The sequence below is a fragment of the Betta splendens genome, chromosome 11 (genome assembly GCF_900634795.4).
Source record: "Betta splendens chromosome 11, fBetSpl5.4, whole genome shotgun sequence".
Lineage (NCBI taxonomy): Eukaryota > Metazoa > Chordata > Actinopteri > Anabantiformes > Osphronemidae > Betta > Betta splendens.
Window position 1 is genome coordinate 11,073,171 of NC_040891.2, and position 11,949 is coordinate 11,085,119.

The 11,949-nt window shown below is 45.7% G+C and overlaps 1 protein-coding gene across 1 annotated transcript; it reads right to left on the reverse strand.

The window, feature by feature from the left end:
* Positions 1 to 4,684: 4,684 nt before the first annotated feature.
* Positions 4,685 to 10,574, reverse strand: LOC114865900 (transcriptional repressor scratch 1-like). Its single transcript, XM_029167414.3, has 2 exons — positions 9,425 to 10,574; positions 4,685 to 5,776 (listed from the first exon to the last, which is right to left on the reverse strand). Exons 1-2 carry the CDS (start codon positions 9,546 to 9,548, stop codon positions 4,986 to 4,988), a joined length of 915 nt encoding a protein of 304 aa, XP_029023247.1. The 5' UTR covers positions 9,549 to 10,574; the 3' UTR covers positions 4,685 to 4,985.
* Positions 10,575 to 11,949: the final 1,375 nt, after the last annotated feature.

Below are 11,949 nucleotides of genomic sequence, written 5' to 3' on the forward strand. Positions count from 1 at the left end.
ATCAATCAAGCTTTATTAGAAGGTCGTTTGTCTTTAGAGGTAAAGCACTGGCAGATCGGAGCCAATAACAGTCGGAGGGTTCTTCCATATGGCCAACAGCAAACCGTGCTTCCATCGATGGGAATGATTGGGATCCACTAAAACTGTGATTGTTTGTCATTTACTAAGTTCACTCAAACGCTGAAGCTATTGTTTTTACTGTATGATACCTGAGCAGATTTGCAAGTTTTGATAGCTGTTTATATATCAATTTTGTATAAGTATTGACTCAGATTCACCCACCTTATGTCTCCGTGTTCTTCACCATAACTCCTGCATCTTTTATTAGAGACATACAGTATTGATTTATTTTATTTTATTGACTGATTTATGCCACGCATCCTGCAGACATGCTTACTGTACCCCATCTACACAGACTTAGTCCTGTTTAATGAACAAATAAAGTCAAGGATCAATCTGGGACTTAACAAGAAGCTAAAACAAGCCAATGCTTCTAATTAAAATGATTTTCTCTCCTCACACACATGCAGTGAATGCCACATCGTCACAAACACAGAAACAGGGTAATACAATTAAAATTATACTGCAACTAAAATATCCTCGTGTCTCATAAATAAACAAATTTCAGGACAAACTATGACTGAGTGGCTCGGTGGCTTCTTTTATCATCTAATTGATTAAAACCACACTTCAAGCGAACCTGCACAAGCTTAATTAAAGTGAAAGTTCTCTTTAATCAATTTGTGTGCACACGGTTGCAGCAACCTGCAACATGTTGTAATCCATGCGTGCAGCACAAGAGGACGGAACCAGGCAGAGAACCAGGCCTCGCGGCGCCAACCTCACCGCTCACTTCACTGTGAGCTTTGGTCTTTGGGTGCTGGACTTCAATGTTAAGCGAGCCTCATAAGTACAAAGACCGTATCCTCAGAACCTCCAGAGTTTTTTTGGTCTGAGACGCTTGAGCTCCGTTTCTTACAGTGTTTAAGTCTTTCATGTGGCTGTTGCGTTTTCACCAGTGACTGAACCTGCAACCTCGAAGCTCGACTCAGCCCTGTAGCTGCTCAGACATGTGGCCTGACACCTCTCTGCTAGATTCCACGTTGCTCTTTGGGTGTTGGACTTCAAAATGTGGAGAGCTTAAAAGAAATCCAACCTTTCTCCTGCAGTATTATCAGCCCATACCAGTTAAAGTGCATCATTATCTTCTTAATATGTTTTTAGTGAAGCAACAATTACCCATTTACTCAGCAATGAAAGCACAAATACCCCAAAACAACATTTATTAAGAATTCACAGATCATTTTCTTATTACTGCTCCTAAATAATTCAGGGTGTGTCCATGTTATTTACATGGTGGCTTATAAATATGCAACAGCTGAATGAATAGTTTATAATAGCTTGCTGCTTTCTGGAGGTCTCTGTTGTAGCCTTTGCCCCACAGTGGCCCAGCGTCATGTGCAGACGCTGCAAACCTCACTCTGACTTGACTCTTGACTTTTGCACAGCAGCTGTTATAATTTATATAATCATAGATGGCGCCTCTTAAGGGTCACTGGGTTGATTTCGCAGATAAAGGTTGATATTCTCATCCTGAATCACCCGGCCTGTAGAAACAGCAGTTGTTCCGATGTCAACCGAGGCTCGGAAGAATCGGCTCCAACTCCTGTTGGCGACTGGGACGAGGTCAGAGCATCACATTCTGCTGCTTCACTAAACTGACCTGGGTTGTCTCCACCCTGGTGCTATTAACAAGCGACTGAACTAAACATTCCTGCTAAACATCGCCGTCACTGCGAACACGCTGGACATGAGTGTTGAGCCTCCAACCACATGCTTATGGGCTCCTCCTGTGGAGCAGCGCGTGCAGGGGACTGGGCTCTGCCTGCAGCTATCAATCAGCGTTCATACCCAGGGGAGCTGCTCCCATCTGTGCTGCTGCTCTCAGACACTGTAGTGGGTGCTGTGGAGCAGTCTGCAGCACCACATGTGATGACTTTGTGCAGTACTAATTAATTAGTTTAAACCTATAAAGTGGAGTGCAGAGAATGCACCCACTCCTGTTATCAGCAGGGCTGGTGAAGGATTAGATTAAAAGTCACACACAGAATTTAAATACTGGGAAAATAAAGCACTTTGGCAAGACAGTGTTTTTTTTCTTGACTAGTTTTTATTTAGGAAGTGAAAGAAAATGCCCAGTGTTGTCTTTGTGCTTTACATTGTTTCAAACCATCACTGGAAGGCTCAAAAAAACCTCAGAGAATAAACTCAAAACAAAGCAGGAAGCTCCAGTAAAATTCATCGTCATCTCCGTCATCGTCATCAGTCTGTACAGATCTGTAGAAATAATCGGACTCAGTGCTTATTTACAAGGCCTCTTGCTGCAAAATAGTGTCGAGTTTTCGTTTGAGCTTCAAATGGTGAAGGTTAGTGAAGATGCTCTCACAGGTATATTAAAACTGACACAGCGCGTATTGGAGTCAGTGTCAACCTGTGCTAAACCAGTATCTCTATTGTTCAGATGCTGTTTCAGGCTTTGATTCATTATAATAGAAAAAGGAGAAGGAGGTTATTTCTACATACAAGGCATTGTCTACCTGAATCTATGCGCTTTCATTGTGCTACTATCCGTAAAAACAAAAGTTAAGATATAATTCAAGTGCTTTTATATAAGAATAGGTCAACTAGCTTGTGACTATAGTAGGCTACAGTAGTTCATAGTAGAATCTAAGCGTTTGTTGATGCTCTCTGGTGCTGAGATATTGACCAAACGTCGTCTCTTCTTTCACACAATCCTTATAATTGCGTCAGGGATCATCACAACAGCCTCACAACAACCGGGGCCGTCGCTGAGAAATTGTGCAGGAGGTTTAATGAGTATTGTTGGCGCTGTCGTCTAATTAATACCTCGCGTGAGGGGGAGAAACGGATTCCTCGACGCGACCCAGAGTGAGGCGCAGTTCCCTGACTCGGATCACCCCGTGAAGGAAAATGTCCCCGTCGCCAATTAAAACCTCCAAAGGCACAATCAGGACCTGTTCAGTGACCACTAGGGTTCGGTGCTGCCTGTGAAAGGTCATGAAAAATTCACCGAACACAAATTTTTGACTCGTTCTGAGTTTTCACCCTCATCCATGCTTCAGCACCAGAGGCCTACGGTATTACGTTCTACTCTCTACGTTAGTTTAGTATAATAATACAAGGCAGGCAGTGCATAAACCATGTACAAAAAGACCCGTCCCAACCCAACCCGGAGCCCTCCATCTAAAAAGGAGCTCGTGCCATCTGCGTGAATCCCTGGAAGCCCCGGCAGCTCCTAATGCTTGTGCAGACATAATTGTCAACAAGCTAATGATGCCAAGATATAATTGTAACTAGGAGGCAATTGTTTGTATAATATTACATAGTGAAATTAATCTGATCCTCTGCTCAACATTCACAAAAGTCACTGGAGAAGGTGACGGTACAGTAACAACAGCTCCTGTAAACATAGAGCTCGAGACCCAACCCTCCGTATTTAACACTAGCGCGGTTTGCTAACTCCCTGAAATGTCGCCTCTCATAACTACATCGATTAGTGGTAAATGAAAACAAAATCAAGATGTTACAAGCAGTTATAAGTCACATTTCTTCCAAAAATATCATGCATTATTGCTCTATCAGATATGAATGACATATTGCCCAAGACAGAACTTTGCTTCATTTGCCTGTAATCTAAGCGGTTTGGCAAAACACCCCGAAGATTCATAGAATTGGCATAGATTCCATTATTAGGCTCTTGTTATTTTTTTGCATGCAATACTTCATAATTAAAGTGGCGGACGAAAGTAAAAAGGTCTTCAGTAATTAGAAAGTGTCAAATGCTTTGGCATATTCGTAACAAAGGCAAAACGCTAGAACAAAATAAGGTGCAAATGAATACCGAGATAAAATCAATCAATAAATTAGGCAACACATAAAAAAGGCAGAAGCACTGCAAATAAATATGTTACTTTACAACACTGGAGAAAGGTCTGACCTTTGGGACACCAGAGCATTTTGAATGTCTGGATCCTCGTCTGATGCCGACGTGTAGAATTAAGTTAGTGGATGTGAAAACACTGCGGACAAATACCCTGGTGGCGTTCAGACGTTTGAGCAACATCCACATCTGTTCGTCTCTCACTCACCTCTAACTCTCTACTGTTTGGCGTCAAGTAAAGCACGAATTAGCCTTTAAGAAAATAAAACAGTATCTGTGTCTGTGTCCACATACTGTGAGATACGTGATAAGGCGGAAGAATCATCAAACCCAGACCTACTGTGTGGTTCAGTGTGATGCTTATGAGCGCCATGTTGTCTTCACAGTTAAAAATGGTTAAGTCATCGTTTTTAAAAGCAGACAGTAGTTCTGCCGCTGTACAAACAGATACCATGTGCTTTCATTGTTTTGATGCGCTATCTCCGTACAAATTCAGTTCAAGGTCAGTGTCACTAAACGCAGGACACAGAAGCAAGTGCATCCTCGGATTCTGAACGTTTGAGGTTAAAAAAGCATAAAATTGTAAAGTTTATCGAATCTCTTTGCGAGGAAACAGATGACGTGATTCATGCTTCGGACCCCTGTGATGTGCCTGTCACAGGAAGGGAGGGATTGTGCTTGAGTGTTGTGTAGCCCGACGAGGGGAGATATGGACGTAAATAGATCTAGGTGCCTTCAGAAACGATGAGCTGCATGTGGTGCGCTTTATTTATCTGCGCCTCTGAGGGGAACGTCTTATCGGAGCAGGTGACAATCTGAATCAAGCTTCCACAACTGTTCCCCTCCACTACCAGATGAGAGGGGAGGAAACAGAGGAGGGGCTGAAAGGGTCTTGATAAAAACAAACGTGTCTGGAATCTATTTTTGTCGTCCTCGCGGAGAATGGCGCGTCGCGTTTCGGGGCCTCCTCGACGCCTCAAAGCGGGCGCGACTGGGACGGAACCGGCTCCGCCCGACCGCCCGCTCACTCCCCCAGCGAGCCCAGCGGCGAGAAGGCCCCCTTGAAGCACGCCGACTCGTAGTGCTTGTTCAGGTAGCTCTTGAGCGCGAACGTCTTGTCGCACCGCTTGCACTTGTAGTGCTTGAAGGCCGAGTGCGTCTGCATGTGCGCGCGCAGGTTGGAGCGGTCGGCGAAGGCCTTGCCGCAGTGGGCGCAGCCGAAGGGCTTCTCGCCCGTGTGCGAGCGCATGTGGCCCTGCAGCAGCCACGGGCGGCTGAAGGCCTTGCCGCACACGTCGCACTTGTGCTTGAGGTCGTGCGTGAGCAGGTGCATGGCCATGGCGGGCATGGACACGTACACCTTGCCGCAGGTGGGGCACTTCTTGGCCATCTTGCCGTCGATGCTGCGGTGCGTCTGCTTGTGCCGGCTCAGGTTGGAGGACGTGGCGTAGGTCTTGCCGCACTCGCTGCACGTGTGCCGCTGGCCGCCGGCGCCGCCGCCGCCGCCGCGCGCGTGCCCGGCGCTTTTCCGCCGCGAGCGGCCGTCCATGATGAAGAAGGCGTCCACCGCGTAGCCCTCGCTCACGGCCGCGTCGCCGTTGATGTAGCCGCTGGCGGACGACGAGACCTCGGAGCGCGGGCTGTCGGGCTGGTCCGAGTCGCCGTGGATGTCGCCGCGGAGGCCGGCGTAGGCGTTGTCGATCCGGCTGTAGATGATGGAGGGGGGACTGGGGGAGGACACCTTGGAGATGACGGAGGAGTCGCTTCCCGCCACGTCATCGTAGGGATTTGGACTCAGGTAATCGCTGACGTAGCCTGGAAAACGAGGGCATTTAGTGAAGACAAGGTTGAATGGTGTGTCATCATAGCACTTTACTGTATGTGTCATCTGCTGCTCAAGTGCAGAAGGAAACAGATTTTTATATCATTCTAAATTATTCCACAAATTAAGCTCTTCGGGTTCATTAATTATTCACTCAGCTTCATCACGTCGTGTCTCTAGATGTTAGTAATTACAGTCTGGCCTTTGCTTCCTAAATATCACATGGACCACCTAGAATCACATTAATTGCATCAGCATTCCGAGCCTTTATTTAATATTATATACTCCTAACCAGCATCGCTGGGCTTCTTATAGCGAACGTGAAGAACTTTTATAGTTTCTCTTCTGTGGGATTCTTAATTTTTCAGTGTGTGCGTTGGCTGCAGCTTTTGTGACAGGTACAGCTGTGCACAGTCACACGGTGACGCTGGGACGAGCCTCCATCACAGCTGGCCACCCAGTGCCCTGCTCAAGGGCACATTGACCCTGATTGTAGTTGAATGGGTGCATTGGCCTTCAAACGTTTAACAAATTTCATAGCACGTCGCGTTTTGTTTTGTGGATAAAGTCCTATTGTTATGATGTCAGCTCCTTCATTATGGTTATCGGCGTCTGTATTCAACAGGCTGAAGTCAAACAGACACAGGCAGAGACTGGCTGCTAATACGGTGCAGCCACGACTCCTGTGGATCTATCGCGATCAATAGCTCTCCATTTCAATTAGCACTCTGCGAGCATTTAGACACAGGCAGACGGGGAGATTCTGTTGCTGGTAATGTAATTTCGCGATGCAGTTCTGAGAAAGGGCTCAGAAGCTGGTCGATAATATGATGAGAACGAGACGCGGGGATCGGGGGGGGGGGAAGGCGAGGCGAGGTGAGGTGAGACGAGAAGCGAACAACGAACGCCCAAACAAAGACGTGAGAGGAGGTCAGCGGCGTTCGGTCCGGCGTGGGGGCTGTGGTCGGCTGGTTTGACGCTGCTGTGGCAGCACTCGTGCTCATTTTACATTCTTCTTTCAATGCAATAGAAAACTAAAGTAGAGGGGGGAGGGAGCTGGAAAGAGGTGGAGAGAAAGCAACATAAGTCATGAATATTAAATTACTGCACAGTGAAACTAAGCTGTGTGTTTGTGGCTTCCTGGTTGTGCGTGTCTGGTTTTATAGAGCATGAGTAAAGTTTTGAAACACAGCCAGGTGTTCACTTCTAACCCTTCAACCAGGTAAGCTGAGAGCGGCTCTGCTCTGCTCTGCTCCTCCAGCGGAGTTACTGCCTTGCTGAAGGGAACTTGTGGAGCAGATGTCATTCTTTTTTTTCTCTAGACGTTTACCAGATGTAGTATTAAAATTTAAACGGGTGTCTGGTCCCAACTATGAGTTCCCACAACTAGTTCTATGCAGGTTGGAGCAACAGTGGAAAAGGCGTCATGTCGTGTCATGAGCAGATGTAGGTTTTAGTCTGCAGCTACGAAGGACCAGGCAGCAGCGCAACAGTGGAAACACACTCGCTTCCTTGTTTTAGAAACTCTTCCCACGATCAGTGCCAATTAAACACGACTGTTCCCCGGCATCGTCTCCGCGAAGAACAAAGCGAAAAAAGGCGGCTGTGAACTGTAATCGCTGCACATCTCGGCATCTGCACGCTGTCTCTGTTTGCCTTTGTTTCTCTGTCTCCGTCTCTGTCTCGCTGTGTCAACGCTGTATTCATTTCAAGTACTTTAGCAGCATTAGAGCTGATAGCTGCTCTAAATGCTTATTAAAGATTAAAATACTCTGTCAGGCCAGAACCGAGCGTCTTTTATGTGCCTTTGAAACACAGCGGATTGAAAACAGAGGCAGCGAGAGACAGAAAGAGAGAAGGAAAAGCTGCAATCTACAATTTAATTTTTGATCCAAACCAGCTCTAACTGACACACACTTGTGTGCTTTGGACACTTGTAGGTCACTGACTGCTTCCTCTCTCCCTCTCTCTCTCTCCCGTTCTCTCGCTCAGTGTGTGTGTGTGTGTGTGTGTGTGTGTGTGTGTGTGTGTGTGTGTGTGTGTGTGTGTTTGCCCCTAATGCTGTGCACTCAGCTGTGCAAGCTGTCTGAGAAATGTGCAGAGTTGACAGAAACACAGCAGTGTGTGTGCGTGCGTGCGTGCGTGCGTGCGTGCGTGCGTGCGTGCGTGCGTGCGTGTGTGTGTGTGTGTGTGTGTGTGTGCAACAATCTGCAGTTTCTTCCGTCTCGCTCCTGTTATATTTATAACGAGGGATAGTCTCCGTCTTCCCATTCCTGCCACACTGCTCCTGCTGCTGCGTGTTTCTCTGCTCACGCTGTCATCATCACACCGGGGGAATCTCTTAATCTCACATTTGACCTTGGCACAATGTGAAAACCACCAGGCTGCAGTAGCGGTGCTACACGTGTCTGACTGTGCACTGACACTCAAATTGTTTCCTTTGCACATTTAAAGCTACCCAGACTGGGCTTCTTCACCACTAGGGGGCACAACCAGCTGACAGACACGCAGTCCTGCCATTTTGCTGCTTTGTAAAGGCATCGTGACATTCACGTTAGCAGGCAATTGCATTTTTACACATCCCTGCCCAAGCTGCTTGCTAATTGTCATGCTTCATGTGACTCTGACATTTGGTGCTATTTGTCATTAATCGGCTGAAAACAGATGCTAATTTGGTTAATATGGAAACTGAGACAGACAAAAAGAATAAATCTAAAACCAAAACAATGAGCTACATACTGTAAGTCTGAAATACCTCATACACTAAACCACTATCTAAGTAATTAAGAAACGCCAGTCAAGTCCTTTATTAATGACTCAAGATGCACACTGATTTTTTATTTGCTATTGTTTGTTCTCGCAAGCTGTATTGTATTTTTCAGTACAGTGCGTGGAAATCATTTAACATCAATGTAGAGCATCTCAGAGCTACTGGAAACAGCTTGATGAAAATAATATATAAGGCAACAAACAACAGAGGATCCCATCGAATGTGAGCTGATGACATCATGTATCACCACAATCACGTCATCACATCCATGTAAAGAACATTACAGCAGTTCAGTGAGAATAACATTAACGTACAGTGCTCTATATTTATGTCACAGCAAACACAAGTTAAAATCTTAAAAATTGATTTTTGCAATTTAAAGTTAATTAAGTTGGTTGAGTATTAACGGGGGCTGTGGAGAAACAATTAGCTGTCTCCAAAAAGTTTCGTCTAAAAGCACAAATGTCCTTTTTAACATGTTTCATGCGTTATGTGTCATGTCTTAGTGGCCAAACTTCAGCTCAAGCCCTTTTGTCTCTACCTGATGTGTGAAAGCTATTATTGTCATTACATCAGATTAGTTGATCAGCAGAGTCATGAAGAAAAGCTCTGCTTTACTGAAAGATCCTTTTAGTGCAAAAACACTCATCAGATCATCTTATTTACTAGTGTCTGCACATTTTAAGCCCAGAGAAAATATTAAACACGGGATTTGTTTCTGACTTGCTTTTTCTAATTTTACCTCAAAGCCTAATGACTTTATCTCCACATTCACAACAAATCCCACATAGTAAAGATCTTTACAAGAATGTAAAACAGTCTGAACCTATGGCTCGTCGCTGCTTTCTGCCTGTGTGTGCATGTGACTGACCTTTGTCATGATGGTGGAATCTCAGCCTGAGCTCTTCTCTTCGGCTGTGACTGTATGAACTCTCCAGCTCAGCAGCAGAAAAATCGTCCAGTTTGACTTTCTTCACCAGGAAAGAGCGCGGCATGATGGGACAGTAGTGGCGCCTACAGACACCTTCCCTCCGTGACCCACTTCAAACTTGGCTAAAGGCTTCTGAGACCCTTGACTTGGCGCTGATGGTCCGGGTCCAACTCAGATATTTCAGATGTCGTAGGTGCGTTCGCTTCCTCCCGTCAAACAGCGTCCAAAGTCAGAGGAGACATGGCTTTTAAGAGTTCCTCGTGTGCTTCTGTATTTGTACCATACTTGAATTGATTTTTTGCCAAGATTTCCTAAAAGAGTTACTTGTTAACTGTTAGCTTTTTTTTCGGATAACTCGTTTCTGGAAGACCTGTGGAGCGTGTTAACCTCAAAAATAAAACAAGCAGCTCCTCAATGGCTACTGTGTCGACAACGTTCCCATAAAATCTCTTTCTTCCTGATGGTTTATTTTATTCCGTTTTACAGGCAGATCAAAAGGATGCTGGTGGGATTCCTGCGTTGGCGTTCGCCTGTCTTCAGCACGCGGACAGCTCCCAGCAAACTCGCGTGCCTCTGTCCAGCCTCGTGCTTTCAGTACCGGACAGCTCCCCTCAGCGCGAGACTCCTTTCCCCTTCGCGTCGCCAACTGCCGCTGTCCGTTCAGCACCGGAGGCGGTTGGAGACAGAAAGAAGGTGAAGCCTGCCGGTAAAACGGTTCTGTGTGGACCGGCTGGGAGCGTGAAAACACTCCGGTGGAAATGCCCGCCCGGTGTCTTCACAACATGCGGAAAGACGCTGTCAAAGAGTCGCACAACAGTCGAGAGGACATGAAGGTTAAATGGGTTAAAAAGACAAAAGCAAGATCCAAGAAATGCCGCAAAACCTTCTAAACAAGTTCATGCAAATTCAAATATGTCAAAATATCGTCGCGGAATATTAAAAACGCCTGTAACAATGTAACTGGAAGACCGAAGCATCTCATCCCCTCCGTCGCCAACTCTTTCTCTGTCTTTCTCGTTTCTGGCTTTAGCGTCTCCTCGGCGCGCGCGGAGCTGCGGCTCTCTGATGCGCGAGATCAGCTGTTGCGGCTTTATATGGCGAGAGAGAAAGAGAGAGAGGGAGAGAGAGAGAGTGATGGGGGAGAGAGAGAGGGATCCGTTTTATTCACGGAAGGGAAAAAGAGCATCTTCTCTTGCGGGACCAGCGGCGGCGCTCGTGAAGGCCGGGGAGAGGTTTAATTAGGCAGTTTCCAGAGCTCGCTTACGTTGACAAAAACGCAGGTTTAATACGGGATGATGGACGTATAGGTAGCAACACAAAAAAGTAAATTACACTAAACAAAGAACAAGTCTTGTTTGGTTGTTTGGGTTGCATTCACAATTTATTTAATTCATTAGGATGCAAGTCAGTTAATTAAAACGGAGTCTTTTCCCTAAGATCGAAACTGTTGCAGACATTAGGTGAATTTAAATAAAGTCAACTTGTAATGAATAATCTGACATACTAATTGTCACCTGTTTTAATAGCATGTGATGTGCAATATTGTCATTTTATATTCTAAATATTAATATTACAATTTCAACAGTTAGATGCTAAATGTTATAGCGTGTTTTTAATTTCACTTTATTTTTAAACAGAACCATCTGTTGCTTTATGGGGAGGTCCACACTTGCCCGTCTTACTTACAGCCTGTCTAAAGGGCTGAGAACCATCAAACCAACCGCTGAACACCAACTTCTTGGAGCAGAGAACACAGGTCAGCGCTTCAGCGCTGCAATGGACCAATTGAGTTCGCTTTATGTAAATGAGCTCTGCTCCTGGGCCAATCAGATCCTCTGTGCGTAAATCCATACTCAGCAATAACCAATGAGTTGGGTTTATATAACCCGGAGAAGGTGTTTTACTGAATGGTCCCTCATAAAGAAACGCATGGAGACAATGCCAGAGCTTCAGCCGGCTTTGATGCGTAGATCCTGTGTGTGTGTCTGAGGACGGACAGAAAGACAGGCACTGTTTTTGTTCACACAAGCAGGCAAACATCACCCTGCGAGCCAGTAAACAGCAAACAGCAACACACACACTCATACAGAGCCCTGCTCCCCCATTCATACACATACACATGCAGACGGAGGGAGTGATGGGGTGTGATGTAATTCAGTGACGTGTGCATTTATGTAAGTTCTATTCAGCAGGTCCTTGGAGTTAACCCATATTCATAGTTCATTGATAAATAAAATGAGTGTGTGTGTGTGTGTGTGTGTGTGTGTGTGTGTGTGTGTGTGTGTGTGTGTGTGTGTGTGTGTCTAGCTTTAATTATCTGCTGGTGCAGTAACCTCTCCCTCCCGGCTGGACTGTGTACAGTAATATTAGAGGATGTGTCTCACCTTGTCTGAGATGCTATAAAAGCTCCAAAAAGAAACCTAATAACTCCTGACCTGAGTTCTGTCCATCAACCAAAGACCACA